Here is a 24,610-nt window from a genome sequence, read left to right as displayed (position 1 = left end):
AGTGGCCGGTGATAGCAGTAAGACACCCAGGCTTTTAGCTAACCTGCTTTCAGATAAGAAAAGAAATAGGGGTTAAGGGGGGGGGGTGGTTAGAACCCCTAAAACCCCCCCTGGCTACGCCCCTGGTTATAGGCATACTAATTGGCATATTTTTTGAATGCTAATTATTATTATTATTATTATTATTATTATTATTATTATACCAGCTCTCAATCTGGGTAGTGGAATTGCCTGGAGGGGCGTACTGTATTTCATTTATTATCACTCATTATGAAATAGGCATATAGGTGAGTAGTTAAATAGCCTTGTAGTTTATGTTTTTAATGGTGGGGCGAAAAATTCATAGTAAACGTAAGTAGTGTATAATAGTATGTTCTGCATCAGGCTTCAGGCTGAGGTACCGAGGTGCCGACCGCCATATTGTATTGTGATGTCACAGCGGCCATCTTGGATAACCCAGACCTTGATCCCGGCAACCATTTTGGATCAATCTTGTTTTCTATAACTTTCTGCCATTTTGAATTAGGTCACCATTGCAGTTTTTGTTACAGCCGCCATCTGGAATTCTAATAACATATATGCCATCTTGGATTTGATTTCACAGTCATGTTTTTCGATTGTGACATGTCCGCCATCTTGGATACCGACATCTGTGTTTCTGCTGTTTACTCCTAGAACAGCACCAGTGTCGCTCTGTCTCATCACATAAGGACGATGTTCCATTACCTACCAGAGCTATTATGGTCCTTACAGACATATTAAATTAAATATTTTATGCAAAATACACTGGAAGCATTGTGACTGTAACCATTGCAGCTCTCACCTCTAGGTTGGAAAACGTACGCCTTTAACCGCACGGCCATAGATGCATTTACCAGACTGAGAATTAAATAAAGTATATAAAATATAACACATATTCAGACTTGTATTTTTTTTTAATTTGAAGGAATAATAGCATTGCCTGTTCAAGACAGAGCCGCCATCTTGTTTTCAGTACTCGCTACCAGGAGTGCTAGTTAACACATATGGCATCTGGCAAAATTACACTGATTCAATTTAATAAGGGGGGGGAGGCTGGCCGTCAAAACTCATAGTTTACAAATAGATAATTAACTGTACATGAACTATAAATTTAGCATTTTACTTTGACATAATCAAGCTGAAGTAGTGTGGGCACTGCACATCATTCCTTCCCCTCCTTCCCCCTCTTTTCTCTTCCTTTCCCCTTCCTCACCAACCTCCCCTACCTACCCCCCCCCCCTCTTCCTCCCTTCCCCGCCGCGCCACCAGCACGCTCTGACGAGTGTTGTTCCCGGCCTATATATACCCGGGCCCCAGCTTAGTCGTCGCAGTCTCTCGGTCGTCTGACTCGAAGGTTGTCACTGTGGGACCTGGCGTCGCGTTCTGGTATGTACTCGGCTGTGAAACTTAGCGTCTGTAATCAAGTTTGATGTATTAAGCTTGCCTGCGCGTTGTGGCCGGGCCTTCACCTTTGTATGTCTGCCATGTATTGTAATGATTCGTATTTGCTATCACTGTTGGACCCTTCAGGTCCATTTTGAATTTAGTTTATTTGGCTCACGCCAAGTACTGCCTGTAGCCTTGCGTAAATGTTCTGCGGTTGTATATGGGCACGCCACATTGGCATTGGACACTTCTTGTCAAGCCGCATTGTAATTGTAATTTCTTTCTTGCTGTTGCTTTCAACCTAGCGGCCCATATTATTTGTGCTACTTCTAACGCTTTGCCACCATCCCCGCTTTATCTCCACATTGTTTTAATTGTATGAACGATTGTATTGGTAATCGTATTGCATCCCGCAGGAATGCATTGCTTGTAATCAACTCATATGCATGTTTTTGCTCTATAGGCATTTTACTATAAATAAATATTTATTTTTGTCAAGGATTTATATTATTTGTTACAGCACCAGTCCCTCACTGCCGTAGGTTTTATAGGAAAAACCCCTCCTTGCTTTCTCCTTTTCAGTTGTTTAAGGCCGATACAAAGCTTTCACAAAAACTAACTTAAATATTTTAACAAGCATATTTTTAAGCTTAAACATTTGTTGGCCCAAACAGTGTGGGACTATGTAAATGTTGATTTAACAGTATCTAATCATTGACTGTTCACTGGTGGTCACTAGAAGCGGGAGAGATGTGTAGAATGCACGTCCATTCCAGAGGGAAGGGTACACATTTTGGGCGAATTTCGTGATGGGCTTGAGCCAGAGAAAAAACTGAACTCTTACGCCATCTCTTGGACCCCACTGGAACCAAAAAAAAAAAAAAGGGATCCAGTTAAGAATAGAGAATAAGTTGACAAGCGACAGGAATCGATAAGTCAGGGCAAAACTTAAGTAGGGAGCCAACCATAGGCAAAAGGGCTTAGAATTATCAACTTACCATTCTGGGGGTAGAATGATGAAAAATCACTCCCTCTGATGAGAGACAGTGGTGTGTGCGGTAGCCACACGCGAGTCATGCTAAGGGATTAGCTAGTAATTCGAACTAAAGCGACTAGCAATATAGAAATAATTTTAAAAAAAACTTAAGAGATCACTCCCGGACGACATGGAATCACATTCCTTAAGTCGCGGTCAGATAGCTTCCGAATAGAGTCGCCGTCATGAAGCACCGGAGAGAGAGACGACCACGGTGATGACAGAAGGAAAAATCAATCCATAGAGATAAGTGTAGTTAAAACATGGGCTCGAGAGCCAGGAGGCCTAGGAAATAGGGGAAATGGCTCCTCATTTGCTAGAAGGGGCACCAACCAAAATAAAAATAAAGGTGGCTGGTAGCCTAACTTAAGGTGCACCGGGAGTCATTCATGCTCTGTAAGGCAGCGCGCTTTATCGGGGTGCAGGGGAAGCAGACTCAAGGTTAGCTCACAGAAGTCCAGCAAGAGGGACTAGCGTAAGCCTGGCACTTATGGGACCTGCGGATCCGCGCTCTGTCGGGCTAAGAGAGAACTAGACAGAGATGGGGTGGCGGCCGGTAGAGGGCACGGGACTAAAGTTATGGTTTTCATTTTCGCTGCGAGATGGTGAAGGCAAGCCTTTCACCGGCCAGGGAGAAGAACTTAATTTATGGTCGCTGGGAGTGGAGGTTAAATACCCGTTCGGTGCCCTGGCTGAAGTTTGTGAAAAATATCTTAGGGCAAGGTGCCGATGCATGCCCGAAAGCCCTGGAACATTAGAATGGGGCATGACTGGAGCTGCTAACCTAAGCTGAGTTCTGGGAAGTGGGCTGCCCCGGGAGGATGCTGAGAAAAGCACTCTCAGTCACGAATTCGGACACTGTTACTGGTCGTGTTCGTGGTCCGAGGCGGGAAGAAAAATGGCTAATGATTGGTTCGCTTAATCACACAGGGTTCTCGGGTGCGGCACTGGGAAAATATCGCAGGAATCTAGTAGAAAGATTTGATCAGGATGAATTATAGGCTAACAAAGTTTGTATTAGGGAATTAAAAAAAAAATGGCGGCAATTATTTCAAATTTGCGGCACAATTTAAAAGTAATGTAAGGCTTTTTACCAACAACAAATACAGCAAAGCAACGCGTTAAAGAACTTCAGGATAATGTACACTTCACTATAACGAACATCTCCTACGGTCCCGCCAAAACACAATGCAATCATATGTAAATTATTTTCAACTATACGAATTTTCCAGCAATATTTTGCAAGAGGTTTACAAAATATTCACGTTAACGAACATGATATATACGCTGGACAATCATCATAAATACTTCCGTCTAAAAATTTTGATATGAAATGATAACGAATCATAAGAAGCAAAACAATACGGCACACAATGACAGCAGAACACATCAATTAGGTAACAGCGCTATTAATATCTAACGTCTTTTGTTGACGCGCCTACAGCGCTCCCACTTCTAGCATCTGCCGCCACCTTGCATTGGCGCGCCTGCAGCACTCCTACTTCTAGCATCCGCCGCCAAAGGCCATTTTTCATTGCGGATGTTTTGTATACACCACACGTCATATCCGTGTTGTGTGTTTTTATTTCGCGCCCGCAATACAAAATGTGTTACGTAAATTGTAAAGTATCGCGTGAGTTTTGATTTTGTGATTTTTTTGTTGACGTTTTCAAATAGTTTTGCAAAATGTTACTGAGAAAGCGGAAATCAATTGATATGAAAACGAAACTAACTTTAATTAAAGCAGTAGACAACGGGAAGAAGAAAACCGACATCTCAACAGAATTTGGAATTGCGAAATCTACTTTGTCCATGATTTTAAATCAACGGTCTAAAATTATGAAACATTATTTTTTTATCCCACAGCCGAAAACGTATTTCAGCGGCACCATATGAAGTCCTGGAGAAGCGATTGTTTGACTGGATGATGCAGTCAAGAGCATGAAACACACCAGTAGCTGGGAATGTCTTGCAGGAGAAGGCACTCGAAGAAGCCCTAAAATTGGGATTTGACAACTTTCAAGCTTCAGGTGGGTGGCTACACAGATTTAAGGCAAGGTACAACTTGAGTACCCTGAAAGTGTCTGCTGAAGCTGCTGCTGTTGATGTTACAGTACAGGAGAAATGGCAAGCCGAACTGGATTCTCTGATTTCCGGTTACTATGAGAAGACATTTTTAATGCTGATGACGTGATGAGGTGGGAATATTTTTTAATCTCCTTCCTGATAGAACTTTGGAGGTTAGGGGTCAAACATGCCATGGAGGCAAAATAAGCAAAGAACGTTTCACATTGTTTTTTTGTGTAAACAGCGATGGTTCTGAAAAAATGGAACCAATAGTTGTTGGTAAATTTGCTAAACCACGTTGTTTCAAAAATATAAAACACTTGCCCTGCAAGTATAGGAACAACCAGAACTCTTGGATGACCTCATCATTTTTTCACGAGTGGCTCAACAGTTTTGACTTAAGGATGGGTGTGCAAAACCGGAAGGTAATGTTGTTTATTGACCACTGTGCTGCTCATAATGCTAATTTGGCTGCTCTAAGGAACATCAAAGTAGTTTTCCTTCCACCAAATTGCACCAGTACATTACAACCACTTGATCAGGGCATCATAGCACAGGTGAAACGAGATTATAAAAGACAACTGGTGCAGTTTCTTCTGCGACAGATGGATTGTGGTAAAGTAGCAAGTGCTTTAAAGTGGAACATTTTGCAAGCTATCCACAGACATTGTTCGGCATGGAGCCAAATCAAGCCTAGCACTGTTGTGAATTGTTTTGCCAAGGCAGGATTCCCTGCTAGCTCAAGTGGAGATGACTGTATTGATGATGCAGATGAATGTGAAGCTGAATGGGTGGAAGTACAAAAAAAATTTGATAGCTGCCAGTCATCATTCAATGATTTTCCTACCATTGATAATCAGCTGACAACATGTCCTCCTGTATCAGATGAGACAACTTCAGAGTGTGACGAGGAGACGCCGAGGCAAACGAAGATGAGGAGGATGATACGGAAGAGGTTGAGCTCAGGCTGCCTTGGAGAGAAGAAATCTGTGCTGCACTAGATGTGTTGGAGAGGCTGTTCTTAACATCTCACCACATGGGAGTTCTCAAAATTATTGAGAAGGATGTAACTCGGGAACTGGGGGCAATGAAAAAGCAGTCATCAATTAAGACTTTTCTTCAAAATCAAAGTGAATTGTGTGTTTGTTGTTGAAATCAGTTTAGTTTACTTCATATAATTACATAGTCTTACTTTCATATTTTAGAACAGTGTTTTTTAATGTGTTCCCATGAACTTGAGTCTGCAACATTTGTTTTTAAAGAGAAGACCAGTTAAACTAGAATTGATAAATATTACATATTTTTATTCTTAATGTGTTTACAGTTATTTGCAAGTTTTCATGATTTTTTATAGTGATGAATTGAGAAATAAGTAATTTTTATACAGTTGCTAACATACTTTTTATGTTGTTAATAGGCACAACCAAAAATAATGCAATTTTTATGATTTCAGTATAAAGAACTTCACTACAACAAACCACTCCTATCTTGGGCCCTTGAAGTTTGTTGTAGTTAAGTTTTGCTGTATTTGTGATAATGGAATATCCACAAATGGTCGAATTTTAAAAAAGAAAGCTGAACAATCAGCGAATAATGTAAGTATGTCATTTCAATTATATTTTTTTTATGTAGCAACTGATCTTTACTGTTTCCCTTTTAAAACGTTTTCCCTGTGAATAAGTTTTTAGCATCCAGTCCCATGAAAAACTTCTTAACAGTGTTTTATTATTTCTGGACACAACACGTAAAATTTAGAGTATTTTGTTACAAAAATTGCAGCATAATTGCTATAGCAATTATTGGTTCCCAAAAGAAAGTAATTTTTACATCTCTTCTATTCTGCTCCTATAATGGACCAGCTATTGAGGTATTCACAATGAAAAAAAAACATGTTTTTAATACAGTACAATAATTAATTATATACTTCAATAAATACAGGGCATTATTCCAAACGCAAGCACGAGGGTTTCGTGGTGAAGACAGAGTCTCCGCAGGTGGGCCAACTGCAGCACAGCAGATACTTCTTGCAACTTGCACTTGTTCAACCTGCGAGCAAGACACGACAATCCCATAAGTCAGCCAGCCAGCAGGACCCACACAGGTGGGTAGAGGGGTTGTTATCTTCCGCTCACATGACTTCATTCACAAACATGGTGTGATGCGGGACAGTCCGCTTTTCCCATTTCAGTTTATTAACAACAAAACACACACCAGACCTCTGACTAGCCCAACACTGGTCTGGAGTGTACATACATGAACACCTAAAGAAATTTGTTGAGCACCGATTAAATCCAATACTGGCGCATGGACACATGTCATGAGTTCTTTTCCAAGCACCCAAGCAACCTCTGTCTCTCTCCAGTACTTAGGTAACTGGCAAACTATTGAATCAGCCAGCTTTCAAACAACGAACCACAGCAAAAAATTTACACGAACAAACATAAAAACATAACTACACAAATGCACAAACAGGTAAAAATAACTTTAAGTGGCTTATGCACCTTAAAGCAAGAAAATCTACAGTAACACTTAAAAAGCAAGAAACAATCTAAATTATGATCATAAAACATGTGGCAAACACATAAATACTCCTCAAAAAGAATATATAGCTGGTAATTACATAAAATCAAAAAACCATACTAAGTACTGTATATGATCTGACAACATACTAAATCTTTAAAAATTTATTAACAAGTAGGTAGGGCTGCATAGGTTATTACAACACCGTATTCACCCGCAGAAAGGCTCGCCCCTACGTATGGGTTGCATTTATAATTTTGGGCATAAAACAAACACATTTCCACCCTAAGGCTCACCCTCAAATATGGGTCACACCACATATCTGTATCCAGTAGAATACAAGTGAAGTCTTTATGGTCCGTGTCTCAGCTTATCGCAGCATAAGAAACATGACACTGATGTTGACCCTCAATCCTTTTCTCTACCCTCTCCATCCTTTATAGCTAAGGGCTAGAAAAATTAGCATCTATTTTTTTTCTCAAAATTAGCATCTATTATTTTACAAATTAGCATCTATTTTTTTGAAATTAGAATTATGATTAAGTTATACAAAACTTAAGTAATCATTTTCTTAATTTTTTTAAAAAATAAGTATTTAAGTACAGTAAGTCCTCGGTTTACGTCGGGGTTACGTTCCTGAAAACCGCGACGTAAATAGAAACGACGCAAAATGAGCCATGTTTCATGCCACCGGCCGGCCACGGCCCAAGGTCGGCCGGAAGGGGTAGGAGAAAATGCTGTGTCGTTGCGGGAAGTAGATAACACTTCTACGTGCGAGATACGTGGGTGGCCGAGCGGGCGGGCTGGTAGTATTGCATCACCGCGCGGAGAGCAGCGGAGAGCAGGAAGCGTCCCTCATGATGTATGATAAGATAAGGCGGTGAACGTGTAGCTTACACTACATAGCATAAATTAACTACCAAAGGAAACAAAGAATTATAAACGAATTATATACGGTTTTTGGTTAAAATAAAGATTTACGGTCATTGTAAACGACATTATTGTGAATCGGCGACAACTTAAATTGAAACATGAGTACTCAAACATTAGCGACGTTAATCCGAAACGACATAAATCGGTACAACGTAAATAGAGGACTTACTGTATACATATACTTACGAATAGGTAGCACTAATATTTAATTTTGTACAAAAAAATCACATTTGATTGAAGCATTTCTGTGTAAATACGGTGCTATTTCATTTCTACGACCTAGGCAGCTCACAACCGTTTTTTTCTCTCTCCCCACTCTGGTAGTGGGCTGTGGGGGCTGTGAGGGGAAGTTAAAACAAAATGGCGCGCAGTGAAATGCTCAAGCCAATAAGAAAAAGTTAAAGAAAAAAATAAAAATAAAATATCAACAAAAGTTATAATAATAAACGTATTTTCGAGTAGTTCCATGTGAGAAAGTATCAGGGGACCAGAAGTCACAGAGAGGTAGTTAAAGCGCCCCCCTAACCAGGGTTGTTTTGGCGGGCAGTGGCCGAGGCTGCAGCTGTGTTCGCACCGCGGGGGTCCCAGCCACTTTCCCCCTTCAAAGAAGTCCCGTAATAGGGTGTTCTTAAACTTCCCACCACTGCTGCTCTAATAACACAGGAAACCAAGACTTAAAAAGGCACAGACCTGTGAAAAATTTGTCCAAAGCTTAATTTTTGCACAGTGGTACAGTCGACTATGCTTAACAACATGCCAAAATTTTACCGCTGTAAACCTTGTGCGTATCACCGAAAAATTGCAGTTAATTCCTAAATGACAGCGACTTAAAAACAGTCCATTAAAATACTTCCCATTTATACTGTTTTTAACGTAGACTCTCCATAAAACTTTAAAACAATCTAGGAACATTGATGTTGAAAAAATATTTGGAATGTTATTAAAAAGATAATATATTAATCTATTAATCTTTAAACTACGTTTTTCTATCCCTCCCGTCATAATGAAAATATGATTTACACAAAACTGAAGAGCCGAATGCAAAAAATGTTTTCAGAAATGCTTTTGCGTAATATTTTAGCTTTAAAACAGTATAAATATTAAAAGTATTGCATAATAATTTGGCTCACTAGAGTACCCGAGCGTCGTAGTGGGCCGTACTGCGACAGTTCTAAGCTCTCACGGCCGGCGCAACACGCAACACTCTGCGAGGTGCCACACTCATGACACTCGGTCTTAATTAGGGATTACCAATAATATATACCTATATAATATATTTAAATACATCTATCGAGACATAATTCTTAAAAAAATTCTTTTAAGAACGCTTTTATATATTTTCTACATTTTTTATTTACATTTATGTAATAAACTTGTGATGTTGCTAGTAAAATTGCCTTCTACCGTAGCAGTAAAATTCCGTTTTGACAAATTATCTATAAATTAAAAACCTTTGTTACCTGGTAACAAAAATCGTTCCAGCTCAAGCGACTTCAGCAACCTCACAGTATGGTACCACACTACGCAGCTTGAAATGTTTCAGAGTTAACACCAATAGTACCAGATTTTTCACAAATATGCCAATTTAAAGCTTAAGAAACATGCAAAAACGTTTACTAATTTTTTTTTTTGCGTTGTGCTCTTAATGTCTGTGTATTATTTATGATTACTTCCATACATTTGAGTAAAATGTTTCCCAACTTCTATGATTATAAATGGTTATCAAAAATATGATTTTTAAATTTAATTACTTTTTCCTTTAAATATGTATAATATAGTTTTTATATTATTTTAGTATCCAAACTAAAAGTCTACTTCATACATTATATTTACAAAATGTATTTTTGTGGATCTTTACAAAAAATTATCATATAGGACTTAACTGCACGTTTTTGGTGTAACTCACAATGTATACAGCGTTAAACTTTTGATATGTTACTAAGAAACGTTTATAATTGCTCTGTACAAAGTTTCATCATTTATATAATTTTCCATGTACTAAAATATCTTCGCAACTTAAGAGCGAAATTCGTCCCGTCCCGAGTAAATTCAGCAAACACGCTGTATATATACTACACGCTACGCAGTTCGAAACGCTTCAGCGATCAGCCAGATTGAAACAATTTGTCTACAAATATACCAATTCGTAGCTAAATAATAATGTAACAACATTCATTAACGCGTTTATCTTATCAGGTTTTCGTGTTTTTATTTTAATATGTTTCAATTTTTTGTAATTTTGTAGGTATCAATACCTTTTTCCTAATAAAACAATAAATTTCATATTTAGTAAAACATATTAAATGTTTTTCGTTTTTTATATTTATGATATTTTTTAAAGTAACTTTGGTTAAGTTTGCAGACTATAATATTGACGTTTAAGGAATGCAGTATTGTAACGCACAAGGTTTGCGGAGATAATCTTTTCATATGTTACTAAAAGACCTCGATGTTACCTTTGTATTAATTTTCAATATGGAAGGAATTTCCTAAAGATTAAAAAACCTCGACTTAGTGGGAGCGAAAGTCACCTCCGCGCTTGCGGCTGTGGCATTATCACACACGTACATAATACTACTACTCTCAGAACGCTCTATAAATCCAATAAATTAAACTAGACTCTTGAAAACTATGTCAATGTAAAGCTTAAGATATACAACATAATTGTTAAAGTAATATTTACATTAGATAACAATTTTTAAGTCAATCAGGTTTTAATGTCCTCGAATTATATAAAAAAAAGTGTTTTTCATTACTTAATCATTTTATTTCTTGCCTTAACCTAAACTCTTAAAAACATAAGTGTATATAAAAGCGTTTTCAGAGTGTTTTAATAATTTTATGAAGTCGCTACGTAAAAAAGTTGGTAAATGGGAAGCATTTTAATAAACTGCTGCAAGTCGCTGCCATTTAGGACTTAACTGCACTTTTTCAGATATACGCACAAGGTCTACAGCGGTAAACTTTCGGTATGCTCAGCATAGTGGACTCTACCACTGTGAAAAAATTTAGCTTTGGACAAATTTTCCACAGGTTGAAACCTTTGTTTCCTGGGCTATAAGCCGCGTGTTTCCTTCACCTGCAGGGCATTGCTCTCACTAGAAACCTATCTGACTCACAAATAAAAAATCCTAAACCTAAAGTAAGGAAAGAACTATTCAGTTTTTAAGATTGGCCATGTATTTTGATGAATGTAATTTAGAGAATAAAATATATTTCACTGCCAAAACTATCCTTAAGTCATTAGTATGATGAGCATTATATCAAATTAGTGAAAACTATAATATTTTTAAAACCGGTAAACCTTCCATCAATTTTAAAGTACTCATACTATAAAATAGGGAAAATATATATAATTTTTAACTTGAGTATATCAAAAAATCTGATAAATTTTAAAAATCAAGATGAAATCCTTTTCGTTAACCCTGCAAATATAACTTTGTAAAAACTCATATTTCTATAATTTTGCAGGCGCACTGGCCAAAAATTTTTTTTTCGTATTAATACTACCAATATTGTACCATTATAATAAATAATTGTTAAAAAGCAGTGCTTTTAATAAGATACCCAAAGATACCCAAAGTGATAAACTGCAGCATTTAGTGAGAATAAAAAATATTGCAGTACATAAACATTTACGATGGAAACACTTAGTGACACGAATACTGAAGGAGACTGAAAAATAATCTTAATCCAAGCCGTAGATAATATTGTTAAATTATTTTTTAAAAGAACTAAACAAACCACCTTTAATGTTGAATGAACTAAAAATAAAATAATTAATCTTTAAATATAAGAAATGTGTTCAACAGCGACAGAATTAACTAGAATTCTGTATAACAAAACATTTTAATGCATGAGCTTAAAATAAGATCCAGGTTGAAAAACAAATAAACAAATCAATTAGTTTTAATAAAAATATGTTTCCGTCCGGAATTTCACTGTAGCATACTTTCTGTGAGTAGTATAGGATAGCCGGTCCGGGCACTGGGTTCTGGGTGTGGTGCCTGGTGCCGACCGCCATCTTGGATTCTGACATCATGGCGGCCATCATGGATGAGTGTGACCTTTGACCTTGACCTTGACTTTGAACTTTTAAAATTTGCCAAAATTTGCCCAAAATTCGACAAAATTATCATTTTTTGAAGAAAAAAGTCCAAAAATCTCAAAATTTGATAACTCAAAAAATAGGACTTTTAAAAACCTCAAAGTACTTTTGCCTGAGAAAGAACACAAAATCCTAAAAAAAGGCTTACGGATCCATGTCTACAGCCTGCGATAAGCCTCTGACGTCATCTAGGATTATGACGTCACCATTGCAATTCCGTTACGGCCACCATATTGTAAATCTTTATTTACTATCCGATTAAAAAAAAAATATTTTAAAATTTATAAAAAAATTAATTAATAAATTTTAATAAAAATATTTTAAAAACATACTTTTTCGACATGGAACTCGGAGTCCTCGGTTCGATCCCGACGAGTGCAAAAAAATGGCGACAGGCTCCTTCTTCCAAGGAAGCCACCGGCAGACTGACACCCACCACTTTTTTCATAGCATATATATCATCAGGTAGTATGACATCATGTCCGCCATATTGACAATACGTAATTTTTATGTTAGAAAATCGTGAAAAATTCCAAAATTCATGAAATAAATTTTTAATCAATATTCTAATTGATTCGATCGATCCCTGTCCTTCGTTCGATCCCTGGATGATGCAAAACATTTAATTTTATATAAAAAATAAGAATTTTAATAAATTATGTTCAAAATCCTAAAAGAGGCTTAAAATCAACTACTACCAGCCTCCAGTAAGACATTATGTCCACCATCTTGGATATTTGTATTTATTGACACATAAATTTATAAAAAAATCACTTATTAATCTACCTATAGAATCGATACTTGGTTCGATCCCTTGGTGATACAAAACAACTTTAATTTAAAAAAGTACTACCAGAGGTACAGGCTTGAGAAAATAAAAACACCGCAAGTTCTTTTAAAAAACAGAAAAAAATAATTACATAAATTCTACACTACTGCAAGTACAAAACAAATAACACAGAAAATATACTTAAGTCTTGTGGATTTCTCGATTTCTGCATCTGCCACCCACGAATTAAAGCGAGGTGGAAAGCCCCACCACTTAACTTAGGATCGTCCATTTCTTCGTTTTATAATCTTCTCCACCAAGTACATATCGGGATACAATGTAGGCTGAATCTCTTCGGCGAAGAAGCCGCCACGGATAGGTTTATGGTCCAAATCTTCGAAGTAGAATGTCCTAGGCTCTGATTCATTGATTCACGTACATGTGTCACACAGATAAGTTCGGGACTCCAGTTCGCAGTGAAACTTTTTATCGAATATACCTTTCTGTTTGGAGATTCACACAATGTCACCGACGTTAGCTTTAAGCTTTCGTGGATCTTTCTTCTTCGTCTCGGAAAACACTGTTCGAAGTAGGCGATTGTCCTTTACGTCCTTTGGCTTCAAATTCGTGGTAGAATGCACTGTGGAATTATACTCGCTTATTAGTTTCGGCAAGATGTCAAGCCACTTGTAATTTACATTAGCCGTGAACTGTCACCACATCTTGGAATGCAAAGTTCTGATAAATCTTTGGACAATGGAGGCTTTGATGTTACTAAATGTAGAATAGTGTTTGATGCCATACTTCTTCATCAAAACCTTGAAGGTTGCATTGAAGAATTTTTTCCCGAGGTCCATTTGCAGGTGCGACGGTACATGACCATCCCGCAAAGTATTGTCCATGGCCTTGGCTACTTCAGTTGCAGTCTTTGATTTTACAGGACTATCCCAAGCGAACTTGCTATAAACATCGATGACTGTCAACATGTACTTGAAACCTTATTTCAATTGGGAATACGGTATCATCTCAACAAGGTCCACCTAGAATAAATCATCAATTCCACGAACTATAACCCTGCCACGAAGGTATTTTCGTCTAGCAGGAGCATGAAGTTCGCGAGCGATTCCGATATGACTCATTGTATGTAGCCGGCTTCCCGCAATTCTTCAAGTATGGAGACTATTTCGTTTATGTGCGAATAGTTTCCTACACTAAGAGAATCATGTAGAATTCTAAGGCGTAAAACTAATTCATTGGGGTCGTCCCAATATACATAGTCAAATATCTGACCAATTTCTAGCTTTTTTAAACCTTCACCATGTATTGTAAGTTCACTAAAGAGATTAGCGAGAATGTCGATTTCTTTATTATCTTCGTCTTTATATACACCACTATCTGGATCGTTATCGCGAAAATGTGCATTAGTTAGCTCTAGCAGTTTTTTATACTCTTGTAAGTCTTGGTGAGAATATCCTTTAGGCTCCCTGCGAAACAGCAATTCGTACAGACCCGGAGTCCCATGTGTTTTGAACTCTTCTATGCGCATGATATTTCCTGGTAGAAAGTCTATTTCTTTAGCACCGAGGAACCACTTATTATGTTTTTTCTGTACACTCCATAGGTCATGTCATTACTCCAACTCGTAAACGATATCAGGTATGGTCGGACCATTGCATTAACTTGGTGTCCCTTTTTCGGTATTTTTTTCTTGTGCATGGACTCTGATTTCGTTAAGTCCTCTTTTTCTCGATCTGGCTTATACTTTCTCTTTCTTACAATTGGCATTTCATGTTCAACTTCTGTCTTCACAATGATGGCTGGTTCTTCCTTATTTTTAAGTTCGTCGAGGCGACTAGTGATTGGTTTAAATATCTCTTCATTTCCCATCTCACGTGCAAGTCTGGTTCGTCTAGCAAGTAGATATTTTTCACGAACAGACTGTATAGCTCGATGAAAGTCACTGGCCAGGTCCGATATTGTACTGGCTGAAAACATATTGCAAGACCTCCTTTTATACTTTTTTTTATTCATTCGCAGAAACTTTTTTCTTGTCTTTGGCTAAATCTGAATTTGTTGACAAGTGAGTTAGTGATGCTTTAAGACTACTTTGAAAAGTCCTCAAATCATCACAGATTTGTGCAATTGATACTTCGATCATGTCGCGAATTTGAGAATCTGAAGCTTCCACGCGCTGGTCGATGGCAACGAGATACTCTAGTAATTCCTTTTTCACACTTTCGACTTTCTGAGCCAGTAGTATTATGTATTTGCGGATAACTTGAGAGTAGTACGTAAATCTCGACTGCTACGACCGAAATTTGAAATGCTATGACTCATGTTTGACGATAAACTGATCGAAACCTTGTCTGTACCAACCCTTATATAGAGGCCAGTCTTTGACTATAGCCTAACTAGGAATCCGTGTTCATCTTTCCAACACAAGGAGCACATGTCTTTGAATTCCTGGAATGTCATGTCGGTGTTTACGTGGTTGTCACAAGCGTGATGTAAATTTAGTTTGTCCATGCGAAAAAGCACTATGACATTCGCGTTGTCTTGTAGGAGATTTTTTGGAATACGACTGTACGTCTGACACAGGTAAACGCAGTCTACCTTGGCGTGTCTGCCCATGGAAAAGTACTTTTGTATTATGCCTTTCTTCTCGCACCTTACATCGTCACTGAATCGACTCTCGCTTTGCTAGGAGTTACCACATCTGCATTATCATTAAATGGAAAATACTCCAGACCATCCACCGATTGTAGAACTGTAGCTAGTCGCTGGTACTTTGGTTGTTGCAATGATTTGGAATAGATGTACACATTTTCGAATTTAAGACCTTTTGGTTCCTCTAATAAACTCAGTAGAATGCACGTTTTACCGCAGTTGGACGGACCTGCCATTATGCATCGTACGGCAGAATGCAACAGTAAGCCATGTCATGATTCACGACAGCTAGTTTCATCGTCTTGCTTAATGCGCACGGGCAAACACATTTCTTGCTTGACGACTTGCATTGTACTGACGAAATTGTATAAAATCAAACACATTTATACTTTCTGGTCAGTTGTGCGCAATGACTCCAAGAGGTAAGAACAATAAACACATCGGTGCAGGACTCGTGAACTTGCTGATAAACAATCTTCCATTCGAGCTATACATTCCCGGCTACAGATTCTTAAGCCCTAAGGCACTAAACTAGCGAAAAGGTTAGCTCGCGGTGATGTGGCCATTAATTATCTCGACGAAAAGTGCAAGCAGCACGATATTGCATATTCATTAAGCAAGGATCTGAAATCCAGCCACCGGGCCGACGAGATATTGGCACAGGAAGCCGAAGATATAAGTAAATCGTCGAACGCGGGACTAGGAGAGAAAATCGCGTTCTGGGGCGTTTCCAAAATCAAGAAGGCAAAGACCAAACTATAAATGGGTGCTCGTCGAGCCAGCTCCATCAAGTCAAAGTCTAACTCACGCAAGACCAAACACAAGACTGGTGCAGGCGTGCAAAAAGCCAAGCAAAAATTACAGACTCTCGACAAGAAGGTTATAGGAGGATTTCTTCCTTTGCCTGCATTGGGTGCTCTCGGCGGCCTCATCGATGCAACGAGTGGTATAGTGTGGGCAGTCAATACTTCGAAGAATTAGCACAAGCAACGACACAATGCCAGCATGGAAACCATTACCATGGGTAAAAAAAACGGCGCAGGACTCTACTTGCAACCTCACAAATCAGGTCGAGGCATGAGAAAGAAAAGAATGAAAATATCCTAAGTTCTTTGCCGAAACATCCACTCACCAATATAGATTTAATCAAGTACGCACGCAAACTGAAAATACCACATTTCCAAGGCGTTTTCATGCGAGACACTTTGCCCAGCAAGCCAAAGACACGTGAATGTGCCATAATTAATTTAGACACGTCGGCAGATCGTGGCACGCACTGGGTGGCGTACATAAAGTCTGGAAAAATGGCCGAGTACTACGATAGTTTTGGAAATTTACGACCTCTGCCAGGACTTAGGCGGTACCTGGGCTGGACCACTACATTGTTCTACAATTACGAAACCGAATAGTCACCTAATCAAACAAACTGCGGACACTTGTGTGTTCTCTTTTTAACTAAAAAAATTAGCTGAAAAAATCAATTGCTACTTAAAGGTTGTGCAGTGATGATAATTTAGTAGTCATGTCGATAACACTTACCTTGACAGGTCACGCATCAGAGCTGCGGGCGGTTCATTTCCCGCCTCTGGATTTAGACGGAGAATGGTGTATCGGACTCGTAGATTTTCAAACATATAATGCCATACCGAATATCGACGAGGATAATTACAAGATCTGCTTCCTGAAAAGCGATGGGACCACTCATGAAATACAGTTACCTGTTGGCTCTTACGAAATTGACGACATTGCAAATTACATAAGGGATATGTTACCACAGGATGTAGACTTTCAACTGCGTGGAAATCCAAACACTCAAAAAAGCATTCTAACATGCAGTGAAAATGTCGACTTTACGAAACATGTTACCATAGGTAAGATGCTCATATTAGAATGAAATGTGTATGATACAGGAAGAATGTACGAATCTACATGTGCAGTAAACATTTTACCTGTGTATGTCATAAGAATAAACTGTAATTGGGCAAGTGGAACATATCTCAATGGAAGTCTAAGCAACGTGCTGCATGAGTTTTCGCCAATGGTCTCACCAGGATATAAACTGGACCAGGTACCACAAAGAACTATTTACATTCCAATCGTCGTGAAATGCGCACATGAATTCATCGTCAGAATCGTTGACCAGCGAGGACGACTGGTGAATTTTCAAGACAAAGAAATTCTCTACAATACATCGGTGCATTAACACCTGACAGCATAAAGTATCTTCTTAGTATTGGACAAGTGCCGAATAAATATGGAAGACGAAATCCTTAACATGGAAGATCTGGTCATTTTTGATGACAGCATTATGAAAATGGAATTGCACGAGTACCAGCCTTTCCTGCTCGGACCGTATGCACTACCATCAGAAGTACACATTGCTGTACAGCACCAATATATTTGTACTTTACCTTCGCAGTCATTTCTGCATATAAGAGGCACGCTGACAAAAGCGGATGGTACGCATCCGACATTGACGTCAATATCCTGCAATGGTATTCTTCACCTAATCGAGTGTATTACATATGTACTCAATGGCATCGAGGTAGACCAGACGAGAGATGTAAGCATAACATCTGCAATGAAAAATTACCTTTCGCTCACGCCAAATGAACTGTCTGCTGCAAAGATGGCCGGTTGGGTTCTCGAGGAAGAATATAAGCTTCTGGTTTATGCCGAAGGGAAGTTCGAAGTTTGTGTTTCTCTGACAATGCTTCTTGGATTCGCTGAGGACTACAAGCATATAATTATTATTCGAAACAAGAGCTCGTACTGCTTCTAGCACAACATGCACATTAATGCAATTGTCGCAGCTGCAGAAAACCCTCAAGATGTCTCGCTAACACTACAGTCTAACGAGTGGATGCTTCCCCACATCCAAGTGAGCACCGTTGAACGAGTCAAGATGTTGAAGAACATAGAAAATGGCAAGAACTTGATGTGCTATTCCGATCCTGGAGCCTGGAAACTTATCCTGGCTTGCCTCATAGTCAGCATATCAATTGGATAGTAAAGTCCAGCTTCGCTACGGAAAAATCAAGATACGTCATCGTCGGGCTTCAGAAGATCGTGGAAGATTTCTTCTCGCATATCAAATGTACTGCAAGTTTCAGCAAGCTTACTATGGGCGGAGACAGTCACCGATACTGAGTCCCGACAGTTTCAAGATCAAGGCTCCTTTAATGGTGTTTGACGTTTCCAAACAGGATGATCGAATAAATTCAAACATCGACTGTAGGATCGAGAATACGACTAGTGGAAATTTCCACCAAACACCTATGCTTTTTGTCTGATACTTCACGATCGGCTTGCATCGTACAATTGTCGAGACAACTTGTGAAAATTCTGACATAAATACTGTTTCGTTTTCGATAATAATTCAGTTACGACCGAGCATTGCTAGCGACAAGATATACTGCAACCTGCAAAGTTTCCAGAGTCAAAATGGATTCGTGCTCAAGGAAATTAGTGTCACCTCCGGAGAAAAGACTCGAACTCGCACGTTCCGACCTCCGTATCCCTGGAAATTATTAGACGAAAAAAGTAAACGCACGAATGAATGGCTATGTAAATACTACCATGGCCTGGAGTGGGACGAAGGTAAAATTCCGTACCACCAAGTGAAAAAAACAATTGAAGATTTATTATTTCAAAAGGAAATAATTTATGTTGCTGGACCTGAGCAGAAGAAATGGCTGAGCAAGTTGTGTGATGTGTCAGTTGAAATTGTAGACCTACAGACCGACTACGGCTGTCCTTCCCTGATTATTCTTGTCAATATTATGATGGTTTTCTCCGTGTGCTCCTGATTATTCTTGTCAATATTATGATGGTTTCCTCCGTGTGCTCCTGATTATTCTTGTCAATATTATGATGGTTTTCTCCGTGAGCTCCTGATTATTCTTGTCAATATTATGATGGTTTTCTCCGTGTGCTCCAGATTATTCCTGTGGTTTCTTTAAGTGCTTCTGTCTATTCTGAGTAACCGCTCTCTGCATAAAGGATTTTTTTTACCTAATGAGTCATGACATTTTATTTGGAGTTACATTTAATTCGAGAATTTCTGCTACTAAATCAGCACTTGCAGTTTTCTTTACCAGGTGCAAACAAAAAATAAATAACCATTACTCAGTCAAATACCATATCATGAGACATCTGTGAAGATCTATCATGAAAGAACAAACTTCCTTCTCCTTGGAGTCTAGCGAAGCCATCCTTCTATTGCGATCGTTAGGTGAGCATCCCGCATCCCACATAAAAGAAATAAATAATATTTACCTGTAAGCAACATGTGGTGTCATCTGTTGACAATAATCGACACTACTTAAAACAGGTTATTTTGCATGAGATAAATTAACTCTCACCACTGAATGGTGCTATTGTAGTAGTTAGTCATGTAGTTTCGTAGCCATGCGACCTTTTAGCCATGCAGTCTCGTAACCATGTGTTCTGGAAGCTTTGTAGTCCTATAACCTCGCGATCATGTAACCTTGAAGACTCGCAATCGCATAGTCTTGTAACATCATGGCTCGTAGTCTCGTAGTCATGATGCATTGGAGCCTCGTAGACTTGAAGCTACGTAAGCAAGTAGCCTTGTAATCTTATAACATATTGCTGATGGAGCAGTTGGAGCAAAAGAGAAAATTCTGTCAAAGACAGATGCGGCAATTGGAGCCTTGTAGACGTGTAGCTTCGTAGTCAAGTACTCATGAAGACTTGTAATCTTGTATCCTCGAAGTCACGTAAACTTGTGTTCTAGAAGCTTCGTAGCTCTGTAGCCTTGCAGTCTCGTAAACTTGAAGATTCATAGTCACATAGCCTCGTAACCTCATGGTTCGTAGTCGCGTAGTCATGTAATTTTATAATATAATGCTGCTGGAATAGTTGGAGCTTTATACACTCGAAGGTAGTTTTTGGAGTCTTGTAGACTCGTAGAATTGAAGCTTTGTATCCAAGTGGTCTTGTAGCCTTGTCGCCTTGTAGACATTTGGAGCCGAGTAGACTTGTATCCTTGTAGCTTCATAGACACGGAGTCTTTTAGCCATGCAGTCTCGCAGCTATGTCTAACTCGTAACCAGCTAGATCCTTTTAGACTCGTAGCCTTGTGGCATCATAGTCTCTTAGACTCGTAGCATTCTAGCCAAATATCATTGGAGCTGTTGAAACAAAAGGCAGTTGGAGCCAATGACTGTAGGAGCCAATGACTTTTGGAGTCAAAAAACTGTTGGAGTCAATGACTGATGGAGCCAATGAATATTGGAGCCAATGAATATTGGAGCCAATGACTTACGGAACTACAAACTGATGGATTCATAGATTGATGGAGACATTATATCCTAACTTAACACTGACGATCGCATCCTACCGAGTTGAATGCAAGTGAGAATTTACCTCCTTTTCGTTAAATGAGCTTTCGTTTTGTAGAATGTGCTTCCTTTTTATTGATGGTGTGTTAAAAATGTGCTGCTTTTTAATTGTGCTTCCAAATGTGCTGCCTTTTTAATTGTGCTTCCAAATGTGCTGCCTTTTTTTATGGTGCTTCCAAATGTGCTGCCTTTTTTGATTGTGCTTCCAAATATGGTATCTTTTTGATGATGGTGCTTCCAAAATGTGCTGCCTTTTTTGATTGTGCTTCCAAATTTGCTGCCTTTTTGTTGATGGTGCTTCCAAATGTGCTGCTTTTTTGTTGATGGTGCTTCTATTTTTAATGATGTTTTGACTCTAGTATTATAGTAAATTGTTCTTGATTTGACTAGCATATTATTCCATCCAGTGCATGTATATAAGCGAGTCCTAGACAGTAGGACTCTCAGTTTGTTACTGACGTCGACGGTGTAAGGATCACCTAGTTTGTTTAATCTGGTGCATAAGTCGTGTCAATTAGCTGTTCTTGCGAACTCGATTGCATCTTTACCGACTTTAACGATGGAGGTTGTACCATCGACTACGGGAACCATGACGTCAGCGACGACGGTGGTGGAGCAGATCCCGTTGGCAACGTCGATGTCAACACTGGAGGAGACTTCGATATGTGCTGTTCCACCATCAGCTTTAGTTTCATCATCAGCATTGAATACTTCAATTAATGAAGAGCGTACATTGTGTCAGTGCAAATACTGTGACGCATCATTTACTATCACCTCAAATGCTCGCAGACATGAAAGAAGCAGTTGTTCTAATAATGTTAAAAGAATGCAATTTCAGTGCAATAAGTTAATAAACTAATTTCACGTCTTGATAGCTTACATCGTCATTATAAAAAATGCTCCGAGAAAGTTAAGTGCAAGTATAATGAACATGGTTATTGTTTTGACTCATAGGTTGTACCAGCTAATGAGAATATATAAGTGAGACCCTGGTGATATGAACTTCAGTCCGTCTCTGGCTACGGTGATGAATGGATCGGATAGTCAGACTTGACTAACGTAATATACCAGTATCTAGCTATTCTTGAGAACTCGATGGCATCATTACCACTATCAACACCGACCTGGATCGAAGGTCTACCATCATCAGTACAGAGCCTGATGACAACGTCGTCTACAGCTACACCTACTCTCTCAGCACAGCAGGAGATTTCGACGCGAGCAACATCTTCCGCAGAGCAGACCTCAAAGGCTTCAGAAGTTAACATATCAGCAGTGTTACAATGGTTGTCAACAGTTCCAGTGACATTGATGAAGGAAGGGACATCCAACGGTGTTCCATCACCCAACTTTATGTACTGTGAGAAGATCAAAAACTTGAAATTACAGGATTATGTAATACACAATTGTAATAATAACTCTGAACGCATTAAATATCAGTGCAACAGGTGTTTAAGCAAGTTTATGCACTATGGAAGATTACAACGACACCTTAGGAATTGTGATAGACTGGCTGTACATTCATCAGAATCAAGCTGTATATTTTGTAACAAAACATTAGCAAATATTGAAAGTGCTAAATGACATGAAATATATCACTGTCCTTTTAATGAAATCGATAATTCGTCTTTGTGTGAAAATTGTGGTGTACCAATATGTCGACCTGATAAACTGAATAGACATTTAAGGACATGTAAAGGACTTAGTCCGTAAAATAAGAAGACTGTTTGAATCGAGAAATCCACAAGACTTTAGAAATGTGTCTGTGTTTTTTTTTGTACTTGTAGTAGTGTACAATTTATGTAATACAAATTTTTGTTTTTTAAAAGAACTTGTGGTGTTTTTATCTTACCAAACCTGTCACTTTTGTGGTATTTTTTTAATTAAAGTTGTTTTGTATCGCCCAGAGATTGAACCAAGGACAGGAATGAATCATTTCCTTAATGAGTGAATTTTTTGATGAATTTTGGAATTTTTTCTGAATTTTTAGCATTGAAATTGCAGATTTTCAAGATGGCGGCCGTAACGAAAAGTGCAACGGTGGTTTTAAAGATTTTTATTATTTAATTCGATTTATTAATTTTTGTAATGATTTTTAAAATTGTTCCCGCTTTTCTAAAATAAAAATTACGGATTTTCAAGATCGGGGACATGATGTCATACTACCTGATGATATATATGCTATGAAAAAAGTGGTGCGAGTCAGTCTGCCTGTAGCCACTGTAAGGGAAGGATCGGTCGCCATATTTTTTTTTGCACTCATCGGGTTAGAACCGAGGACTCCGAGCTCAATGCCGTAAATGAATGTTTTTTAAACTTTTTTATTAATTGAATTTTTTTAAATTTTTAAATATTTTTCATTAAAATTGGATCATAAATAAAGATTTTAAAGATGGTGGCCGAAACGGTATTTGCAACGGTGACATCATAATCCAAGATGGCGGTCATGGTATCGTTATTCCTAGAAATGGTTTATCGGAGGCTGTAGACAAGGATTTTTAAGTCGTTTTTAGGATTTTGAATTTTTTCTAAGGCAAAACGACTTTTGAGGTTTTTCGAAATCCTTATTTTTGAGTTATAAAATTTTTTGAGATTTTTTGGCGGGATTTTTAAAAACAATTGAAATTTTGGGCAAAATTTGGGCAAATTTTGAAGGTCAAAGGTCAAGGTCAAGGTCAAAATCAAGGTCATGGTCATCCAAGATGGCCGCCGTGACGTCAGAGCAATCGGTCATTGACCCGGCACAGATACCACCGCCAGACGCCTGGCGCCGGACCGGCTATTACACACTACTATTGACTGTTTATTTTCTTGGTAAAAAATTAATTAAACTGTCACCAAAATTTTAGATAGGCTTGTGATCATACGGTGTAAGTGAATTTTAAACACAGACTCCAGACGAACAAATTGAACACTTTCTTCATGAGTTTCTTCAATGTATACACTGTATATAAAATTGCTGTTCTTATTTATATTTATGCAATTGTTTCGCTTTCCAGTTTTTAGCTGAGAACAGCTTATAAATTTAACGCGGCCGGTACGCATAATTATAACAAGAATAAATTAATTAATATTTAAAAAAAATAAACATGCTTTTGTAGCAATAAAAACTAAAATTAAAAAGAAATAAAATTTAATTATAATTGGATTCAAAAATGATAGGAAGTCTCAAAAATGTAACATAAAAATAAAAATGTGTGGTGCTTGATAGCATATCATTTGACTTGAACTTCTTATCTCCAGTTATTCTGAAATTTCATGTCTTTATAAAATTTTAAATGTAATGCTTTATATGATTTGATTTTTATTTTGTATCTGTAGCTATTAATAATTGCCAAATCATTATAAATACGTAAATAGGAAGGTTGGTATAAGTTGACTCTAATTTCATATAGTCATTTATTCAGCCATTCAAATTCATTTCCTACATTTCCTCACTTTTAATAACGTTACGTAAACCTAATACAAATCTGGCCTCAGCCCTCTATTTAGCTCGAAGCTTTCGCTTTCTTTTCTAGCCCCCCTGTCTTTGAAAAGACTCTTTCACGATGGAGCGTCCAGCCCCCACCCCCCAAGGGTCGCGGACATCTTGCTGTCAACCTACCTCCCATGGCATTATGAACGCCGGATACTTCGTCTCTATATTTTGTGTTTTAGAGGATTCGATCGAGCGAGATTATTTTTTTTATTTATTTGTTCATGCATCAATCAAACTCTGATGTATTTATTTTAATATT

The 24,610-nt window shown here is 38.3% G+C and overlaps 1 protein-coding gene across 1 annotated transcript in view; it reads right to left on the bottom strand.

The window, feature by feature from the left end:
• Nucleotides 1-6,411: 6,411 nt before the first annotated feature.
• Nucleotides 6,412-24,610, bottom strand: part of LOC134539914 (peroxynitrite isomerase THAP4-like) — a 38,409-nt gene continuing 20,210 nt past the window's right edge. Inside the window, exon 6 of the mRNA XM_063382265.1 lies at nt 6,412-6,556. Within this exon, the coding sequence (XP_063238335.1) occupies nt 6,552-6,556 (5 nt within the window). The 3' untranslated portion in view covers nt 6,412-6,551. The remainder of the gene's footprint in view (nt 6,557-24,610) is intronic.

Source organism: Bacillus rossius, chromosome 16, assembly GCF_032445375.1.
Source record: "Bacillus rossius redtenbacheri isolate Brsri chromosome 16, Brsri_v3, whole genome shotgun sequence".
Lineage (NCBI taxonomy): Eukaryota > Metazoa > Arthropoda > Insecta > Phasmatodea > Bacillidae > Bacillus > Bacillus rossius.
Note: the sequence above shows the minus strand (reverse complement) of the source record. Positions and strands in the feature narration are given on the sequence as shown.